Source organism: Stegodyphus dumicola, chromosome X2 (assembly GCF_044657685.1).
Source record: "Stegodyphus dumicola isolate Sdum_Otavi_A_Nest chromosome X2, ASM4465768v1".
Lineage (NCBI taxonomy): Eukaryota > Metazoa > Arthropoda > Arachnida > Araneae > Eresidae > Stegodyphus > Stegodyphus dumicola.
Window position 1 is genome coordinate 177,991,356 of NC_140781.1, and position 22,157 is coordinate 178,013,512.

The 22,157-nt window shown below is 31.6% G+C and overlaps 2 protein-coding genes across 2 annotated transcripts in view; one reads left to right on the plus strand and one right to left on the minus strand.

The window, feature by feature from the left end:
• LOC118187086 (integrin alpha-9-like) overlaps positions 1 to 22,157 on the plus strand; it is a 106,642-nt gene that overhangs the window by 15,973 nt on the left and 68,512 nt on the right. The gene's annotated exons all lie outside the window — the stretch shown is intronic.
• LOC118187093 (zinc finger HIT domain-containing protein 1-like) lies at positions 12,123 to 20,718 on the minus strand. The gene is made up of 2 exons (XM_035357287.2): positions 20,472 to 20,718; positions 12,123 to 14,470 (listed from the first exon to the last, which is right to left on the minus strand). Exon 2 carries the CDS (start codon positions 14,365 to 14,367, stop codon positions 13,912 to 13,914), a length of 456 nt encoding a protein of 151 aa, XP_035213178.1. The 5' UTR covers positions 14,368 to 14,470; positions 20,472 to 20,718; the 3' UTR covers positions 12,123 to 13,911.

Here is a 22,157-nt window from a genome sequence, read left to right on the forward strand (position 1 = left end):
GATGGCTACAATTAAATAATGAATTTAGTACCTTATGAAAGCTTTCGTAATAATTTGCTGTTTTATGAGTTTTTCGAAGACTGCTTCATAATGATTCCACACTTCGATTGGAAACTGTGGTCTTCTAGAACGTTTTTGGCTCCAAACTTAACTAACTATATTCAAACATCAATTTCTATACATACACATCAAAAGTATGCAAAAATAGAGTAAATAAAAAACAAAAATAAACTATTGGCAGTTACAGGGGGCAGTGGTATAAAATATTACAGTACATGCAAAATTTTACTATAGTTTTTATTCTCTTATAAACCGTTCCTTAAAAGGTTAATATGAGCATTTGTCCAATATTTTTTTCAAATGATCAAATAATTTTTCTTTAAAAATTTCAAGTAGGTGTACGATGTTCGAATCGATTAATTATTGATTGATTAATGTAAGGATATTTCTACGTATTTTATTTAGTAGTGGGCTTATTTCCATGTGAGCATACATCTATGTGAGCTTCTTTCCGTGTGAGCATTTTTCTATGTGGGCATATTTCTGTGTGGGCTTTTATCCTGGAAGCATTATTCCTGTGGGTGTTTTTCCTAGACCCACTTCCCACACGTAGCGATCGAGTTACTGTAAGCACACCTATTATTCTGGAAAACTTTATTATATGACATAGATTTACCTCGCAAGGTACAGGATAGAGCATTCTTTGCATAACTCAACATTACATTGGGCAACTCATATTTGTTCTTTTCTCTATGTTCATTTGTGTACAACGAGCACCATTCAGAATATTCTTAGCAATCTTCGACCTAGCGGTAGTTTTTAAACTTTTAGTGGGATATAGTATATGTTCCGTTAGTAGTCAAAGGGTTAATGTCGTCTTCTGTGTGTTTTGAAATATCTGTACTACATGAAAATTTGCATACGCAACAGACAATTATTGAATCAGTGCTTGCGTTTGTGCGTAATTTTTACCAAATTAAAAAAAAAATTTAAATAGAATTTAATATTGTTGTATTCTAATTTGGCGACGACTGGTGTTTCTACTTTGATCTGCATTTTCCAGAAAATATTTAATGTATGCTTTTCGCTAAGTTTTAATTTGAAAAGAAATGTGTTTAGATAACTATCAAACTGCAGAATTTGTATGACGCGGCTAATTTCAGAGGAAACAATTCTTTTTTTATAAAACCACGTGCATATCGTAATAACTCTTCTCATGTATTTTGTTGAGAACATTTTCACGGACATGTAGCAATTTTACATTTTGTGCATGGCATTATAAACCTGTCGAATGCTAGCATCAAAAGCATACGAAGAAATTTCATGTTTGACAGCGTGATTCGTGAAGAATGGTTGTGGAGCATAGAGCAGAAGATTGCCACGAAACTGACAAAATTTCAACAGAAGTCGCATTTCATGCTCGTTCTTGTTAACTTGTCAGTTGCGCAGAACAATCAAAACATTGTCTGAATTCTGCACTTCAAGAACTTACATTTGGCATTGCATTAAATAACTCGTACGGTGATGCAGTAAATAATTCGAAAATTCTACAGATTTGTATATTAGAGAAGCTGCATAGAACTAATCTAATTTATAATTTCATTCCGAATTTTTTGTCAATCTCTTTATCTGAATACAGTTATCTGCGTATTGGAAGGGACGCCTTAATGGAAGACTTTCCAAGGGAAACTTGCTTGTATTTGTGAAAATATTTATGCAGCCAAACCGTTCACCGGAATATGGAATACCTACTGAAAATTTTCTTAAACTCTTAGAAGGGGCTGACCTAAATGTTAGAATGGACTATAACTCTGACCAAAGGCATTTAATTTTTGAATGCCTTCTCGCACCGAGCTAATTGAGTGAAATATTTCTAAAATTAAATATGAAATGTGATTAAAAATTTTTAGGTCCCGGAACACCAAAACTGATTCCTCAAGAAATACTCTACGAAGACATCTCTCTCTAGATGCATATGTTTTGCAATAATTGAGCCACGAACTCGTATTAATTCGTTATAAAAACTTAACAACTGAAAATATAGTACTAGTTGTTAGTGACTAGAATATCAGAAGTAGATTCTTGGCTCAGGTTACAGTATGAGTGCTTTTTTCCCAATCGAATTTTCACGTTTTTCAGTCGGGTTTTGAAAGAAACAATCAAACAAAAGTTGCTTCTTTTGGCATTTAATGGCTCTGTGCGGGGTAAAGCAGCATTCAATATTAAATCTGTAGTGTTCTATGAATCTAATAAATATACTTACGTCTCTAAGAATTTTACACATTAAAGATAACGAAAATTTCATTCTTGTATTAAAGCATAATGGATACAAGGTTTGAGACAATAATGCTTCAGGACTGCAACTGTTTCGAGGAAACTTAAATTTGGTGGCCGCGGTTATCTTGACGTCCTCAACATTCATGAAATTTCAGCTCCCCATTCAGTTTGGGAAGCATACAGAATTCTCATAGTTTAGTTATTTTAGCGTGACACAAACAGTACGTGATAATAAATACGCTGATTACGGATTGAAAGGACAGCATAGAGAAATTATAGTAAAAAGGTGATCAGATGATCTGTTTTACACCTGTTGCAATTAGTGAACTGAATTGAACTACAAAATTTTCAGAAATGCGAGACCACCGGTGGCCAAGCGGTAAAGCTGCTGAACAGAGCTGTTTTGACATTAGGATAGACTGGATGCACGCACGAGAGCCTTCGTATTCTTTCGTGGGTAATGAGAATATGAGACATTTCACTTGAGTCCTCCCATTCTTTTAAAACAAAAATGCTGTAAATTTCTCAACTGCTTAAGGGGCTTCGTACACCTTTAGATCTTTCAATATGTTACTGTTGCAAGAATTGGGATAACTTATTTACTTTAAAAGCAATTATTTCCAACTATTTTACAGCTTACTACATGATATAGCTACTTTGAGAACTAGTAACCAGAAAGTTTGTGTTGGCACAAATATTTTTAGTCCAACAGGGCAATTTGCCCAGAACTACTAATTTCGTTTTGCCATTTTGCGTTGATTCACTAAAAGCGTTGTTTCACTTTTCAAATTGTAGCCACCAAATATTATCACCCTGTATTATATTTAAAGAAATTAAATAATGAAGAATATGCATAAATGTATGTATGTTTCTCGCATTATGATAAAACAACGGCACCTAGAGCCATCAAATTTTGAATAACGTAATCCTCCACCGAATATGAGCATCTGAAAGCCCAAATTTGGAACTGATTTTATTATCTATTTCATATTTTGTCAGACATTAAAGAATTTTTGCTTAATAAACTCCACGACTTCAAAGCGAGGAATGGCAACACTGTATCGAAAATTCTAAAAATATGCTCGTTTTAAAATTATTTTGCGATATTGCTGTTGAATTGAATTTTAAGTACGAAGAACATGATATTTAATAAGTAAAGGTAACGCACAAAACGCTAAAAAAACGCCCCTTTGGACGTAATGTAAAATCTGAAGGCTTTCAGATTTAATTTTTTTATTGCGTTAGACTTTTCCCTCTTTTTCCTTATAATCCCCTGATACGCGAATGAGACTCCTCCCCCCCCCGATTCATTATTTGACGGAACATCTGTGTATTCATTTTAAAGTGTGCCATCTGATTCATTTTCAGAGGCAGTCTTTCCAGCTTATGAGGCGAGGATTTCCTCTATTAAGTGATCAGCCGTGATTTCCCTTAGACTATCTCATTCTCTTAAAATGTCAAAAATCAGATTTTTCTGTTTAATATCTTCTTTGGTAAAGCGTAAAGTATTTGGTTATAATTAACTGCAGATGACAGACATCAATGTTTTGCAAAGTGAACAAATATAGTGCGAATATTCTCTTGCCGTAGGTTATAGAAAGAAAATAATTCTTAAACCTTTGTTCGGCATAATGCATCTACTAGCTTCATCCTGAAAATAAACGTGCATTTTATTTGTTCAGAATGAAATTAAATACAAAAATTAACATAATACAAAAACTATAAAAATAAAATATGCTCAACAATAGACTCGAAGAATCCGTCAGATTAAATGTAAAACAAACTACTTAAAAAGTTTCAATAATAAAATTATATTTACAGTTTATGCTTGGAATATCTGAAAAGGTAGCTTTATATACAACAAATCTTTTGAAAATATATACAAGGTTCATCAGTGAAGTGGGAAAGTTTAAATAGTTCAATGCAATAGTTCATTTTCTGCTCACGAAAGGGCATGGAAGTTTCGGATTATTGTTTGACATTTAATGCCATTTGTTAAACATGGAGCAGTGGTTCGGTGTACTGCATCCTTTCTACATAAAATCATTTTATAAGAATGGTGGCATGATTTAGTTGATATTGGAATGGTGAAAAACCAGGCGAGTTGCATAAAAAGCCATAACCTAGTCCAAAAGTTACGGTGTGGTGTGCACTTTCATCACCTAGAATTATTAAGCCATATTTCCTTAAGGTGATAAAGGTTTGGTTTATTGAGATTACGGCAAAGCACACTAGGGCTATCTGCCTAAGGGGAGGGATGCCTTCACGGAAGACTTTTTAAGGGAAACTGGCTCGTATACACGTTACACATGGAGAAAACCACGAAAACACCCATGCAGCCAGCCCGTTCGCGGGATTCGAACCTCGAACCGAACTACCAGTGTTCAGTGACTTTACCGCTCGGCCGCTGGTGGGCTAAGGTGATAAAGGAAAAGCCACAACTATTAATGCAGACAGCTACACACTCATATTCAGAACATTTTTGATGCAATAGCTCCTTAGGTTTCCAGAAATGATTTTTTTTCCCAACAGGATGGGGGCCACAAGTCATACTGCTTGCGTGTCCATGACTGCTTTAAAAGAACTCTTTCCGGATAGACTCATATCCAAACATGGCGACATCTTGTGGCCTGCAAGATCCCCAGATTTGTTCACGAGACTTTTCTTGGGGGGGGGGGATTTCTGAAGAGCAAGGTGTACGTTCATAGACCCATACTGGAATTAAATATGAATAGTAGACAAGAAAGTGCACGAATTTCAACTTGACCTGCTTCGTCGAGTGATGGAAGATTTTTGGCTATGTTTAAAAGAATGTCTACACAGGAATGGCTCTCGCATGAGCGAAGTTATTTTTAAAAAGTAAAATGGTATACTTTATTCAACTCAAACCTGTAAAATAAGTCTGATAATAAATGTTTCATGAAAAATTGGATACTTTTAAAATTTCATGCTTCGCTGGTGGACTCTATATATGTTTCCGCAGTAAATCCTAAAATAAAGTTTGCCTTTGGTAACTATAAACTTTATTTATTTTTTCTTACATCTATAGGAATTTAGTAATTCCTTTTATTGCTTTCTTAGAATCAACTCTATTTCATCTAAATTTAGCTTGTTTATGTTAGTGCAAATTGTAATTTTTTAAAAAATTAAGCGTTTCGATAAAATATTAAAAATACTGGACATGTCATACTCCTCGAAAAACTGAAAATATATACATATCTTCTTTCTATATTTGGTAATGCAGAATTCTTTCAAAGATTACAAGAAACTTTTAAATTTCGTCAGAACATTCGCCATTGGCGATCAAATTCATCCGAAAGTTATAGAATATTAGCATCTTATTTTTAATGTTATGTACTCCTATATGAGTAGATTCATATCCTTTTGTGGGGGAAATTGAGAGTTCAAGGTTGGACGACCTTCCTTGACAGTGAATTTATACATGGAGTCCTCAATATACTTTTCATAGCTTACTAAAGAGGTTATCACACTTGACTACAGTCCCTACTAGATGGGACCTTTCTGAGAAACAAGATTCTGGTAGCACTGTTTTAAACAGGAGAATTCCTAGAAAAAAGAGCCCCGCCTAGCTACGAAAACAATGTTGCGGCTACGCGGGATTTTTTCAAACCTCATCGAAAATGTCTCCGCTGGACCTCTGTTCCGGGTAGAGACAACCATTGAGACAAAACTTCTGCTTCTGAAGCATCACATGATCCCAATTTGAGCGATAATCGATTAGTGTTTGGCGTTAAAAGTCTTTGTAGTAAGTGAAAATGGTAACCTAGCTACGTGGGTTTCCCGAAATTGTGCGGTTTCTGAGAATTGTCCCTTTCGACGTCAAGTCCTGCATAGCCGAAACATAATGTGATTGGGACTTAACGAAAGGGATGCTTTCGTGGAGTATTTCCTTAAAAAACAGGCTTGTATTCATGTTACAATTTGAGAAACCACGAAAAGCAACCATCCAGCTTGTTCGTCTAGGAACGAATTCGGACCAGACTCCCAGTATTCAATGGTCTTAACCACTCCGCCACTGAAGAGAGAAGGAACGCTCAATTTGTGACAATCTGCATATTGTTCTATCACTTCAAACTAGTCACGAGCTCATTCTCACCAGTGATATGCAGATTTTGAGAAGAGCAGTTAACTTTTAACTGGTTGTTGGTCAGTTGTTAGAAGAATCAATCACTCAGTAGCCTGCAGTTGTCTGATGACAGATCCTGCCTGAGTTGGAATACCGGAAGAACTGCAGCCAATGCCTAGTCATAAGCATTGCATATCATAAGAATAGAACAACTGAAAGCTGTAGCCGTTGATTATTCATTTTGAAGTAAGTAACGACGAGAAAAAGTTCATGTCCGAATCGGTAAGCTAAAGATTTTATGGCTAGCTTGATAACAAGCAGTGAAATTGTGGTTCCTCATAGGATTATCTTTGAAATGTGCATTTTAGCCAAGTGGATAATATCTTTGGATACTGGTATTTATCCTAGGATTCCGTTCTTGGTTGCTGAACAGGTTGGCGGTATGAAATTTTCGTGTTTTTCTTCAAGAATACGAAAAAAAAAAAAAAGTATGCAGAGGTGGATCTTTAAAGTCCTCTGTGAATGTGATCTTTCCCTTAGGATCGTGCAAGACTGGAATGCTTTAACGAACCAAGACATTTTCTTGTAAAGAGCCTAATCAGTGCATAAATTTAGTTTTTTTTCTTCACTAACATAACTTGGTTTGCATACTAGTTTCCGAAAAGAAAATCACACACTAAAATGTCATTTCAGTTGCAAGTTTGCTCGAGAATCCCATAGTGAAAAATCTTGAGATTAATAAGAAAATCTCTGCTCTTGAGAATTTGTTCTTTAAATTTTGGGCCTCAACAAGAATTTCTAGAAACTCTGAATTCTCTCTCTATAATATATACATATATATTATAAATTTTTCTCATGTGGAAAGTTACCCTCAACACACACACTAAACTTCATCAAAGCTACAACTCTTACATACAAGAATAATTTGATTATTTACCTAAATGAAACAACATTTATGATCGATGATGTCTGAGATAAATGTAGACCAAAGTACATTACACAATGAATAACTGGTTTTAAACGAGTGGGGAATGCCAAATTACAAAGTGCAACCAAATGCTATCGCACACACTATGAAGAAGATACTGTTGAAGGGTAGAAAGAAATTTCCAGACCTACCAAATTTCAGTCTTTTTATTTATTGATGTTTGTGTTGCTACAAGGTGTTATGATCTTTTTTTAACATATATGGTTAGCAGAGTTGGAGGAAAATTCTGCAGCAATTATATATCGCTATACTACGGCCGTGGAATTTAGAAGTACTGAAAAATGATTTATTTTACATAAAATCGATATCAACACAGAACAAAACGTCTCTCCATTTCTTCGAATTTTTTTAATGGAAACGCCTTAAATAAATCCTCAAATTGTTTGTAAAGCTGGTTAAAAGAAAAAAGTCGGTAATTTTCAAACTAATAACTTTTTCAATATAAGTAAAGGACTATGTTAAAAATGTTACCTTTTTTTTTTTTAAACTTTGCAAGACATTTTCTGCCTTTTCCCCATTAAAATAGATTTAAAAAAATTTTTATTCATTTTAATCTGAAATTTTCGAAGGCAAATTGCTAATTCAGTAACTCTCAAATATCAAGAAAGCAAGATAAATTTATGTAAATATAATTAGTAGTTTCAACAGTACATTACAATGGGAATTTCTTATATGCATCAGTGAAAAAAAAATGCTTCTCATGTGTGATAAAACTGATTCAAATTATTAGCACGTAGACAAAATTTATACATTTAAAAAGAGCCTATGTGGAGTTTATCTCCTTTAGTGGAACCTGACTACGAAAAAATATCTCGATTAGAAAAGCGCAAATTTTTTTTACGGTAAAAAAAATCTGTATTTATAAAAATTTGCTTTTCATGGGTAAACACAATTTTTTGATAACAGGAGAAAACTATTTTTGAAATTGTTTCCCATTTACTAGTACTTTAACTGAGCTATAGAAATGATAGAAAAAGTGTAAGAGATAAGGATTCTTAATTCGTGTAGAGGAAAAAATGTTAGTTGTAATCGGTATATATATCATTTAGTTTCAGAAATAGTGAACATACATCTGAAGAGTTATCATAAACAACTAAAGAAACTTCTGTAATTATTTTTAATCATGTTTCTAATATATAATTATTAATGATAACATACTACTAATTTTTATAACTAAAGGGTCAGAATGATTTTTTTAAGGTATAAAAAATATAGGTGATGTGAAAGAGAATTACTATGAAGCTTAAGCAGATAGCCTTTGTGTTTTGCATCAATAAAACAGTCCTGAAAAGTAAATGACATGTGAGATAACACTTTGTAGCAACATTTAAAGAGAAATACTGCACCAAAATTTATACATAAGGATGTTTTACAATAATCTAACCATTTATTAACTAATTTACATAAGAATTTTTTCCATAATTTAGCTGATAGACTAAATTAATTGGGGTTAAAACTAACATTAAACACATTTAATTAGCTAATGTACTTTTTGAAAGTATGCTGAAAATATGTAAATTTTTTAGTTGTCAAGTGCATATATGTTTCACATCACAGATTGTGATAATTTGATTAGTCATGCAATTTAATGATGATTTTCGCTAAACATCTGAGGGTGTAATGAAAATTATCATTAACTGAAAGTATATGTGTTTAAAGTCTGTTCAATTATGGCAAAGCATGCCACGGATGCTTAAACACAACAATCTGATGATACATCAACATAAGATAGTTTTCTTTACGTACATTTACTTCAAAACTGTCTTCCATAAAGAGAAATCATTTTCCTTAGGATAGGTTATTTGAATATGGCAGAGTGCATGAGGGCTATCTGTCTAAGAGAAGGGATGCCTTCGTGGAGGACCTTCTAAAGTAAACTGGCTTGTGTGGCAATCCTCATAAAGATAAGAAATTCATGTGTGTGGTCCCCCACAGGTTGCATTATTTGAGCTGTTATATGATGCAAGATGACAGGCTGACATTGCAGAAGCAGTAACTCATTCAGTTATAACTCCACTTGACATTACAAGAATCAGAATTTCATCATCAGTGCCAATAGATTTTAACGATCCACTGTGTCCGTCACAAAAGCCTCTCAATTTCAGGAAGGCAGACATACCAATGATATCATTCCAATTATAACGAATCAGAGGACCTAAAATACAACCAAAAAATTAAGGTGTGACTAATTCAGTTTGCAAACTGTTTTAGACAAGGCAAGAACTTAGAATGCTCTCATACTCTTGCCGCTAGCAATATCCACAGATAATGAAGACTATAACCGGCAGTTATCACTCCTATGCCTTCAATGTTGTTATGTACTGTAATAAAACTTTTATAGATTTATATTAAATGTATTTTAGTTTGATATGAAGTAATACACAACCTTAACAAATGCAACCACACCAATTACTCTTTAGAGTCGTGCCATTAATGCAGCATACTGTCATCCTTCCACTTATATTCAGATTACATGCAGGAAAAACCATGAAAACCAAACATGCAGTCAGCCCATTTTCCTGGGCTAAAGTACCAGTATTCAGCAGTCTTAACTGCTCGGCCACTGGTGGGGGATCCTTCTATTTAGGACAATAGCCTTCGCATGATTTGTCATAATCCAATCCATTACTTAACATTGTGATTGGGGATTTTGTATGAATTACATCTGTTTCTAAGAATATTTGAAACTGAGCTGGCCATTCAGTCTACAAACTTTATAATAATCAGAAATAAAAAGCTGACTGAAACAGTCTTGATGCTTTTTTACTGATTCTCTACTGCTGCAAGAGTCGCCCTAAGTGGTATAGGGGTTAGTCAAGACTGTGCAAAATTTTCAGTGATGAGATGGCTAAATGACCTAAGAGTTTGACCATTTCAAACATCAATGAATGTTTTATTCCAAGAAAATTTAAATTCTTGGCTTGTGTGGTAACAAGTGTACAATAACCACTGCACCTTTTGTAGATTACTCCTGTCAGATGCTATCATATGGCCATATTTTATACACCAGTATTTGCATTTCTGTCATACAAAAATATAGGGTGTAGAGAAACTAATTTAAACCAAAAATGCCCGACGGTCCTCACTTACTTAACTATATAATTATGTGCAAAGAATTGGGTGTAATTAGTTAGACTATGCTTCAGTTTAGTTTGGAAGGGGGTCTTCTTTCAAAATTATTATAAATAATATGTTCATTAATGTCATTAAAACTATTATGAATTATTTTCTCTTCAGCAGTTAGTTTCTTTATTCCTTAGCAAAATGATACATAATACTATTAATAATACATATACGTTCCTAGTTCTTATTTTTCCTTCAGTTGATTCATTGGATAATTTTTGAAGATAACCTTTTGGTATACAATGAAATATGCAAGTAAAGATTATGCAGTTTCGAGCATGTTGTGTATTGCAACTGTCAATAATGCTTTACTTCCTAGCATGTAATAATTTTGTAATATTTGTTGGTTAAATTCCATAAATGTATTCTATTTTTGAATTATGTACAGTAATTGGCTGCTATTTGCTGATAACAGCTTCTTTCTAATCCATATTTATGAAGATTCTGAATCAGAACTCGTGTTTTAATATCTTGAAACACGGTGTCATTTTACATAATAAGTAAATTACATAGTTTTGTGCAGTCCTTTAAATACAAAAAGATCTTTTAAATCATGTAATTATGTACCATTTTTCTTACTTCTAACAGCTATTTGTGACATCCTCAACATCCATGTACTTTAACACACAATTAATTAATCTGCTTTTGAATTCTTCTCCCAAGAACCTAATAAATCTTTAAATGTTTCTTTTTCTTATTTTCAAATAATACAGTAAAGTTCACAAAAATTGCAGCCCATAAGTAGAGACACTTAAAATTCCATGTATGTCGAATATTTAGCTTAAATAAATATATAAGTAAAGAGATTTCCTTGGTGCATTAAAAGGTGCCTGTTTTTATTTGTCTGGGACAACAAAATTACTTTACATTATTCTCTTTCTCTGAGACACATTTTCCAACCAAAGATGACAAAATTTCTTACAATGGGGGGAAAAAAATCGAAACTTAGTGTTAGCAGCAGTGAAAATAATTAGTAAGTTTCAATTCTTTTGTGATATATTTTCTTTAAAACATCAAATTTCTGTTCACATGAAAATGCTCAAAGCATCTGTACAGTATTTGTTGCTTTCATTTTTCAAATGTTTCTATAGTCTGGCTTTTTTTTAATTTGAATTATTTATACTGTATACCTTTCCTCCTAGAAAGTGCTTTATATGAAGGTACCTGTAAACAATGAATTACAGTAAAATATTTTCACTTTTACATTTTGATTCAAATACTGAAATTATTAAAATAAGGGAGATGATGACTTGAAAAACTGTATGTCAATATAACTGTTTTAATTGTCTGTTTCATTAGAATACATACATAAACTGTAAACACTTAAATGATTTTCTAATTATAGATTTTTTGTACAGAAGAGAATAAACTTTTTATGGATCTTTAGAGCAAATATTATGAAATGTGTAGCAATTACAGATTAATTTTAATATGTAATTTTGTAACCATGTGATTGAACTAATTTTTACCCAGTACATGGGCATATTTTACAAAATCATACCAAATTTGTTTTATTGTTGGTTTACTTCAGTTTTCAAGTAAATAAAAAAAAAAGAGGCAATAAATTATAAAAAGAAATTCCACAAATAATAGATGTAGCTAAGGAATTGTTTCCTGTTCAAGTTCTGAAATGTGAAATAATTACAATTAGAATAAAAATACTGTTTTATTTTTGTGAATAGACAAGAGTAGTACAAAATTCTTGAATTTCTTAAAGATTACAAACTAATATCAAAATAAATGTGCTATTAAATAAAAATTCATATCAATATAGATCTAAATAAAATGTGACAGAAACAAAATATTTTTTATTTAAATGCGTGAAAATTAATTTATATTTAAATTTCCATCATAAGAGCTATAGTATTAAAATAATGTAAAATGTTACCCTTCAAAAAATTTTATTTACTCTTCCCTTAAAAATTCTTTTCGCAAAGACAACCCTTTCCTTTAGGCAGAGAGACTTTGTGCACTTTTCCACAACCCAATTAAATCCTCGTTTAAAATGTGTCATTCACATGCTCTGCTTTTAATTATTTAATTTTTACTCGCTCTCATTAAAACACAATTATAAATATCCTGAATTTATTTTAAATCAAACACATTAAATAGATTTGAAATACAGAACATCAATACTTTTTAATCATTAAAAAGCATAATATACTTTAATGATTTATAAATTTTAAAACTTTTCCCTCATTAATCATAACTACAAAACAAATTATGCACTCTTTGATAGATACTTCATTATTAGATAATATAATTTTCAAAATCATTATGTAATGGACATGTGCTTTAAATTTACATGTGTTAATAAATTCTATCTTACATGATTTAAAAAAAACTTTTAAAAATACATCTGCACCATGCAATAATATATGTAAAAGAACAAAACGTGAAATAAATCTAAAGACAATTGTAGGAATTAAATTCATCCAATGCTTTGCAGTTAGAATCATTTGAATTCCATCTTAGGTAAATATGCAACCAGATTGTCTATATTTTAAAGCAAGTTTCCCTAGAATTATAAGTCTCTTAATTTTAAAAACTTCAATAATCATTAAATTAGATTCTACTTTTCACATAATGAATTCTTGTGAAATCTTAAAAAATTAAATATTACCTTTGAGGTAACATCTTAATGGTTTTTTACATCCAAATATTACATCAGTTTAAAAAACAAGAAGCAAAATGCTTGAAATAAATTTCAGTGAATTTGAATAGTAAATATATTACTATTTTCCAAACCACGTTTTTGCATTATTAATGAATCTCCTATTTTGCTTGCAAAAGTTTTGCTCTGATCAAAGTTGGGTTACTTGAATATGGCAAAGCATGAGGGCTATCTGAGAGATGAATGCCTTTGTGAAGGACTTTCTAAGGTCAACTGTCTCATAATCATGTTCCATGTGGGAAAAACCATGAAAACCAAATATGTTATAAGCTTGTCATTTAGTTTCAAAGCCAGGTTGAACTATCAGCATGCAGAGGCTTTAATCATTCAGCGACTAGTGTGGTACATTGACAAAGGAGAATAAATACTTAAAATACTTTGGTGAAGGAGTTTCAAAGCCTTCAGAGATCACCAGAGACCAAGCAGTAAAACTGCTGAAAACTGGTAGTTTGAACAAAGTTCAAAGCCTGGTGAACAGGTTGGCTGTCTGCTAGTTTTGGTGATTTTTCTTATATGTAACACTAAATACAGGCTAGTTGCCATCAAAAAGTCCTCCATGAAAGCATACCTTTCTACTTAACAAAGAGAGCACTCATGCGCTTTCTTATCCAAATAATCCCTCACCTTTAATGTATTTTTTATTTATAATAACTACCTTAAATTCTAAAATCTAATCTTTCTGAATGAAATCTAAGCTTTCTGCCATAAAACAAATTAATAAAATGAATGTAGGGCAAATAATTCCTGTTGTAATATGAATACTTAAGCAGTCCATTTCAAGCATCGTGTTTCTTGATGCGTAGCAAAGCATTTGGCACAACAATATCGACTACCACACTGGACACATGTATAATTCGAATCAAAGCCACAGACTGAGCAGAAATGTCTTTCTGGATACCTGGAAGGTGGTACTCTTGCAGAAAGATAATTAGTTTTATCTTTAGTAAAATTAAATGACTCTTCTTCCAATAAAGCTGTGAAATTCTTTCGAAACCTTTGCTTGTACGGTTCAGTTTTCAACTTTTTACGTTTTTTATTCTCTAAGGTTTCTTCAAACTTTGGTGCTTTTTTATGCATAACCAAATTAGCATGAGGATCATCATGAAAATTATCCAGCTCCAAATTCTCTAATTGTTTTCGTAGGCGACGACGTCTTGCTGCTTCATCTAAAATTTTACGTTGCTCTTTAACTCTGCTAGATTCTCTTTTATCAGCCATTTTAGATCTTTAATATCAAACTAAAGTTTATTTAAATGAAGCTGAGATCTTTATCTTCAAAATTTTCAGTACATCAATTCCAAGGCATATATAAAATTCATAACTGTAAAATAAAATGTATAACAGTTACAAAAGAGCAAGTATGGAAGGAAAAGCAAAGAGCATATTACTATTTTCTAAACTAGAAATAAAATTCCCTCTATTCTACATAAAGTAGCAAGATATTTTGGATTCCTGTCATCAAATCTGTCTTATACAATCAATAAATATTGATCTATATATTGTAATATGTCTTGAATCTGAAGAAGGTAAATGTATTTTTGTTAAAATTTAATTTCACAATTTAATGATTTTTATTGCCTTTTCTTTGTATTAATTACTGTATATACATTAAACTGTAACTTTCAAAATATATTTTCAAATAAGTATATAGTAAATTCAAACTGTGAACCTTTTTTTTTTTTTTTTTTCCCTCAAACTTCGTTTAAACTTATTTTTTCCTGTATTTGAAACATAAGAATGTTATACAAAATTCACATTGTTTTCTTATTTAATTACTTCCCATTATAAGAACCTTGCATGTATGAAATTCTCATAAAACTTTTGATGGAACAGTGTTTAAAATACAGGGCGATTTTACATTTATGAGAAATAAATTTCTTATGTAGCACTGTATTTTTATATATATATATATTCTGTATTTTTTACATCCTGACTAATTTCATGCAAAGCACTCCCATGCAAAAGAGAAAATTCTAGAATTTTAAATCCCCAATGAGTGATCACAGAAGACTGCAGGGATATTAGTTTATGTTGATTTTAAGTTCATAATTTTCTGTCTTTTCCAAATTGGCTTTCCTGCTGTAAATACATATATATATTTGGGACCATCCATATTATAAGAAATGCTTCTTTCATTACATTTCTTCCAATGGTTGATATTTTCTTCTGTTTTGTTTTTCCTTGCACATAAAACATAGCAGTGATAAGTGTCAGGCACTTGCCTCAGGTGAATGGCTAGGAAAAGTACTCAATTCGCTGTGCGAATTTTGAAATACATTTAGAAAATAAGAACATTATTAACTTTAAATTATGAAATATATGAAGAAGCACAGTTTTAAAATATCTCACTTAAAGAATAATAATAATAATAATAATAATAATAATAAAAAATCTGTGAGCACCTGTGCATTTATTTGCATGCTTTTTCTTAATCAATTAACCAAACCAAATAAATTTAATTTTTAAATAAAGCGAGACAAAAAAATCATTTAAAATTTTATGTCTTTGTGGAATCTAACACCATTAGAAAAAGAAAAGGTTTTACTGCTAGAATTTACCTTTTAAAGATATAAAAAAAACTGCAAGCTTAACAGACGGATTATTGCAATATAAAATCCCAGAAGTTAGTTGCATAGATATTTTTGTGGTTTTCACCGTGTTACACAGTCTTATATGACAGCATCCTTCTTCTTAAACAGCCCTGATATGATTTGTCCTTTCTGAATTAATAAAATAATGGAAATAGAAGCAATACACTGAAATACTCTGTACTGAAAATGTGATTTTTGACAAATGTGAAAACTTAGCTTTAAAGATGAATATATCAACAACAGTATGAAGATAAGAGAGAAAGATTAATAAATCAGACTATCAAGAATCGATAAAAGAATTTTTCAAAAAAAAATTTTTTTTTCTGGGTAGAAATGAAGGAAAAGAGAGAGATTTTAATATCGTACCTAAAGCGGAGATATTAAACAAGAAAGCTTGATTTTCAGATTCTAGTGGATAAAAAATTAATGTCATTGAATAAGTATAACAAAATAGAGCAGATTTTAAACTTAACATAACAGAAATGTCTAATCATTAAAACTAAAGTATTTCAATAATTCTGGTTATTAAAGCAAAATTGGTTCTTTTAAAGATAATTCAAGAATACATTTTAGTTCAAATACATCTGAATTGAAAAACAGCATTAAGAATATTCTTAACATTGTTAACTATAATGTTAAGGTGAACATTATAAATTAAAAAAAAATATGCAAAATTTTCTCTTGGCCCAAAATTTAATTCTTGTTTATTATATCAAAAATAAGCTGTATTACAAAATACATAAAATAATTTTGTGTGGTCGCTGTTAACAACAATACATATAATAAAATTCATGCCAGTAGAACTCTTAAAATAGTAAAACATTTATATTACTGCATGCCACTGAAGATGACCCCTAACCTTTATTTTTTCTGTGAAAAGTCTTGTAAGTGTTATGTCATCCTGGCAAATGTATTTAAAAAAAAAGTTACAAAATGGTTACACAGGCATCTGATACAAGGCTCAGCTGAATTCTGTACTATCTTGAATTCCTTGTCTGCAAAATACTTAATACATTCATATAATAATTATTAAAAACCCTTAAATGTACATAATATGTGAAAAGACAGTTTCCGATGAATACAATATTTTATGCTGAATGATGAACATAAAGAGTGTAAGATATTTCCTTATTCTACTGTCAGTCGCGTGTGTACTGAACCATTGTTATACGGTGTGCATTAATTTCAACTTTGCAATATTTTGCCAAAGTATACTATAAGCAAAATAGGGGACAGTGACATAATACATATAATTATATCTCTATAATATGATATACATATACTAATTATTCAAGTTAACTATGCTTTTGAAAATAATTATTTCTACATCATATTAAACCTAAATGTTAATGCAATGCAGAGAAAGAATCAAAAGAGAAGAATTTTTAAACATGAGCTATATTAAAGTATTAATTCTAATAGTTAATTCATGTATAAGTAACAAAATTAACGTTACATAAAATACAACCTTTCAGTGCTACGTAGCATTAATACAAGCATGTAATCAAATGATCCAAATATATACCTTGAAAGAGCTGAGAGAGAAAGAATGTGCTTAATTATCACAAAATAATATTCCAAGGAGTTCAAAGTTTTGGGCGGGGTCACAGTGAAAAGTTCAAAGAGTTCTGAATTCCTGCCTGGATATAAAATTCACTAAATAGGTCGGACGACTGACGTTAAGGTAAAGTTGTAAAAGCACATGAGTTTGTTTGAAACTGCCTTAACTCGTTCAGTGCCGCTCTCGAGTTAACTCAGGCTTACTGAGTTAAAACTCTGTACTGAACAAGTTAAAAAATTAGCATTTTATTGGATGTTTAGAAATCTTAGTAAAATCTGAAAAATCAAAGCCAGCATTGTCTTTGCAAAATATAGGTTGTGAGGATTTATTTATTTATTTTGACCAATTGTTAATTTTTAGTTGACCAATAGTTTATTTTTAGTTGACCAATAGTTTTAAATAATTTTTTCCTGTCGCTCTCCTTTTCACCTATGCTTTCTGCCAGAACATAAATCAGTTAGTGTGCTTATATTCAAATTAAGGGAGAAAGAAATGCTATTTAAGTGAAGGTTTTAGAAGTTGATTTTAAAGTGTGTGTTAAGCCTGCTTAAAGGCCACGTTGTTACCTTGACTTAATAGTGTTATGGATTTTATATTTAATTAGAATTCTACTAAAATAACTTATCTAAAATTGCATTTCCCCATGCCATGCAGCACGAGACAGATCTTTTGAGAAAGCTATGCCAGAAACGTAAGAATACAGGGCCACGTGCATTTAGCTTTGAGTAAATGGATATCTCTGTAATTTGTATTAAAATTGAATAAATGTAATTGACCACTATGTTGGCTGTAACCATAATTCCATCCTCTTATTGCTTTCCAGAAATCTCTAGAAGCAAAAAGTACTAGAAATTTCTCATGACTGGTTGAAAACTATGAAAAGCCAGAGAGAGAGAGAGAGAGCATCTCGGCTCAGTTGCTTAGTTACTGTAGTTGCGTTCCATGAGAACTCAGATTAGCCTTATCTTTAGATGTGCTTTGCATTGTGTTATATTTAATATTTTTAGTAGTTTGATGTATAGCTACCGATTATTACTGCATGATATTGTGAAGACTTGTCCAAATATCTCTGAGGAATATTTCAAAGCTCTTAACATATTTCGGCTAAAGTGCAGAATCGCCCACTTATTTGATTGGCGTTTGTTTGGCGCTTTTTATAAGGGTAAGAAGAATTGGATTTTTGTCAATTTTCTGTGACTTTTTAAGTGAAAATAGGTCGATGTGTACATGGATAAAGTGAAGGGACTGCGCAATGCCATTTTTGTGCAATTCTGGGATTTTTTTTTTAAGTGAAAATAGGTCGATGTGTACATGGATACCGAGTATGTGCAATTCTTAAAAACGTGCCAAGCAGTAGGCGATTCTGCAATTTCGCCCATATTTCTTTTGATAAGAATAAATTTTATTAACCTGTTATCAGACTTGGGTTTAATCCTAGTATCCGGTGCACACGGGATTTGGCTACTTTTGGCGACTTTATGATAAGCAGCAAAGACGGAACATATAGCAAAAACGGGACATATACAATGAGTAGTAAACAGGTCATTCAAAGAATATAGAGTCAAAAGTCATTAATTAGGACACCCATAATCCGGACCTCAAAGCTAAAAACTTTCTGCGTATGCGCTGCGTTGACACATGCGCATAAGCCTTTGTGCGTGCGCGTCGGATCTTTACGACTGCGCATATGCGTGTGCGCAAGCGCTGAATACGTTTTCGCGTGCGCGTTTTATGTATAACGGATGGTATAAGCTAAAATTATCTAATTCAGTTAATGTTGATTGCGTTGTTCCTTAATCTTCGAATTGGATGCGGCTTATTATTTTTTGCAGACTGTAAGAGCAATTTTATAAAAGTAAACTTGAACTTTCGATTATGTCAAATAGAATTTCCGATGCTGGAGCTCCCAAAGGATCTACAAAACGAAAGTATGTTTCGATGTCCATCAAACAAAAAGTGGAATTGCTGCAAAAAATGGATAAAGACATGAAGAAAGTGACAGAGAGGTTAGTGAAAATGAAAAAATTTCGATTGACAAGTTAGTCGGTATTCTCGGCACAGCAATTACGGGACTTGAACAGCGGAACTTTGTAACTGAACAAGAAATTGTGTCTGTTTATAGAATTAAAGAGAAAGTATTATCACATAAAACGAAGCAACTTAAACAACTTACATTGAAAGAAATGTTTAATAAAGTAAACAAATAAATATTAAACTTTTTTTTTTGTAAATTTTGATACCCTATAGATCATAATTGTTCTTTATTTCATAAATTACGGTTTCATATTTTTAATTTTAGAATTTCTGCATGCCATCTTATGAGATTTAAACTGATGATCTATAATCCTGAAAAATCGATAATCTGGTATCGCCGAAGTCCCGACGAGTCCGGATTAACGACTTTTGACTGTATATAGTTATACATAGTATAAACTATGTATATACACACATAGTATATAGATGTTCTTTGGATCATTTTTGGTGTTGGCGATAATTTTCAAAACCGTGCCAAGGCTGCACCGTATACTAGGATTCTACCCAGGCTTGTGCATTCAATTTATTATGAACCCGTATGCAAGCAATAATAGCAATTTGATTCTGTAATATATTAATTCATATTGAGAATATTTTGTTATATTCAAATTAAATCAGGACGTCGTACATATTAACATGAAAAGTCAAAAGTTTTTGTTTTGTTTTGTTCTTTTTTTCTAATATAAAGAGTCACCAAATTTTCTTTTTGTCTAAAAATTTGACAACAAATATCAGCATTTCAATAATATGAATAAAAAGTACAGACACTTGATTTTACTTTCAATTTAAAACATGAATTGCAAAAAAGTAACGCTTATTGTTAAAATGTATTATTTCTGAACTGAGTAAATGATAAAGGTATTTACAGTCATTTGCTTAAAACTTATTGGATATTAAGACTTCCCTTTTTTTTAATGGTCAACACTACGCAGCTGAAATTTTGTTTATAAAACTACTTATACAAAAACGATACTTGGAATATCTGGCATGTCGCCAGTACTATATTCTTTCGCGAAATATACATTTCTTAATAACAAACAGGTACAGTTCTTTAACGGGGATGCAATTATTTAAACGGCATTTTTAAAATTATCATTACCTAGACAACATTGTATAAAAAAGCAAATGAATCATACCAAATTTATAGCTGCTTCCAGACGGCGATTAGATCGAACCAGTTTGATAGCTGTCAGCAAGGTTATTTAACAGCTGATGACAGAAATCTCAATTTATTAATGCAGATTAATCTAATTCTTTCTCTCGCTGCTACAATGCAATTTCTGAAGCAGTAAAATAAAAAAACTATAGTTGATTCAACTACGATACACTACATATCCTCAGCCATCAAATACAAGCCGTCAACTGCTGTTGCCAGATTAACGGAACTGTAAGTTTTCCTTCTGAAGGGGAAGAGGTAGGCTGTTGCTTCGCGTGAGTCACGTGACAAATGGTTGTACTTCCTCATGTTGAACGCGGTCCATCACAATTGACGGAACAATTTTTAAGTGGCAAGATTTTCAAATGAAATTCTGCGTATGCTTTGCATTTGCTTGCTCTGACTTTCACAGCTGTACAATTCTTATTAGCGTTTAAGAGTGTAAAACTGATTGCGGCTAATATAGCCTCGTTTCGGGATAAATTTTAATGAACAAGTATTAATCGATAAGGTGATTTCAGTTTTCTTTTCTTGATTTCAGTTTTTATTGGAAACCTAAAAAATCATAACATTTAAAAGAAAATTATGAACTTTAATTAAGTGTTTGTTGCCAAAGATTTGAAAATATTTTAAATTTTCCTTTCAATAAAGGTTTCTTTCACAAATATTTAATTTTTACATCGTCACAAAACTATTAAGAAACGTGATTGCGAATCGCTTTCATTACCTTCTTGTAAAAGTCCATTTTCTGTATTAGAAGTTTGTGTTGATATTGTTCATTAGGTAAATTAAAAGCATACAGTTTTTTTTTTTTTTTTTTTTTCGATAAGTGCTTTGCGTACTATTATTTTTCCAACAATTACTCTTTAAGGACAACACTGATAAATACCTGAATATTTCGTATCTAAACTAAATATTTAAAGACCATAAATTTTTCTCATTTACAGAATTACTATATTATTTGAATATAGTTTGGAAATGAAGGATTTTATTATAGGACATAAGTTACTAACGACGTACACTATAGCACTGAAAGGGAATATCGTTCGAAAAAATAATCTGTAATTTTGTAATAGGTTACATTGATTTAAAAAGTTTAAAAAGTAAGCTTCAGGTAGTAGAGAATTTATCAATAGAGAGTCAAAAAGTTAGTAACACTGAATCCTGATTAGCTGGAATTAAACGCATATTTACATTTGCATAAACAGTTTTCTTTTTGGTTGAAATGTAAAATAGCTTCCGATTTCCAATTTATAAACTGTGACTTAAATGCTTAATGTCCAATAAATTACACTCATACATGTCAGCATGTTTTCGCAGTAATTGAAAAGACTTTCTTAATATTTAGCTATCTAGAAAACTTGATACTAAGAAACAATAAAACTTATTAAATTTGTATATGAGTACCGAAGTTTACTATACTGCTTAAATACTTATTCTACCTATTAACTATCAGTACTTAACTTAGTATTTTTCCATTTGAATACCTAGCTGTACTCTGTTACTTTAAAATAGGCACTTCAAGTTCCTATCGACACTCCCATCTTTTACTATCCCAAATTATGTCGTCATCACAGCACTCAGAGTATTGGGTATTTTTTAAGGGGACACGATCATTTTACGCAGCAGTCGTTATCATGGTTACAAGATAAGCCCGAAGAGAAAA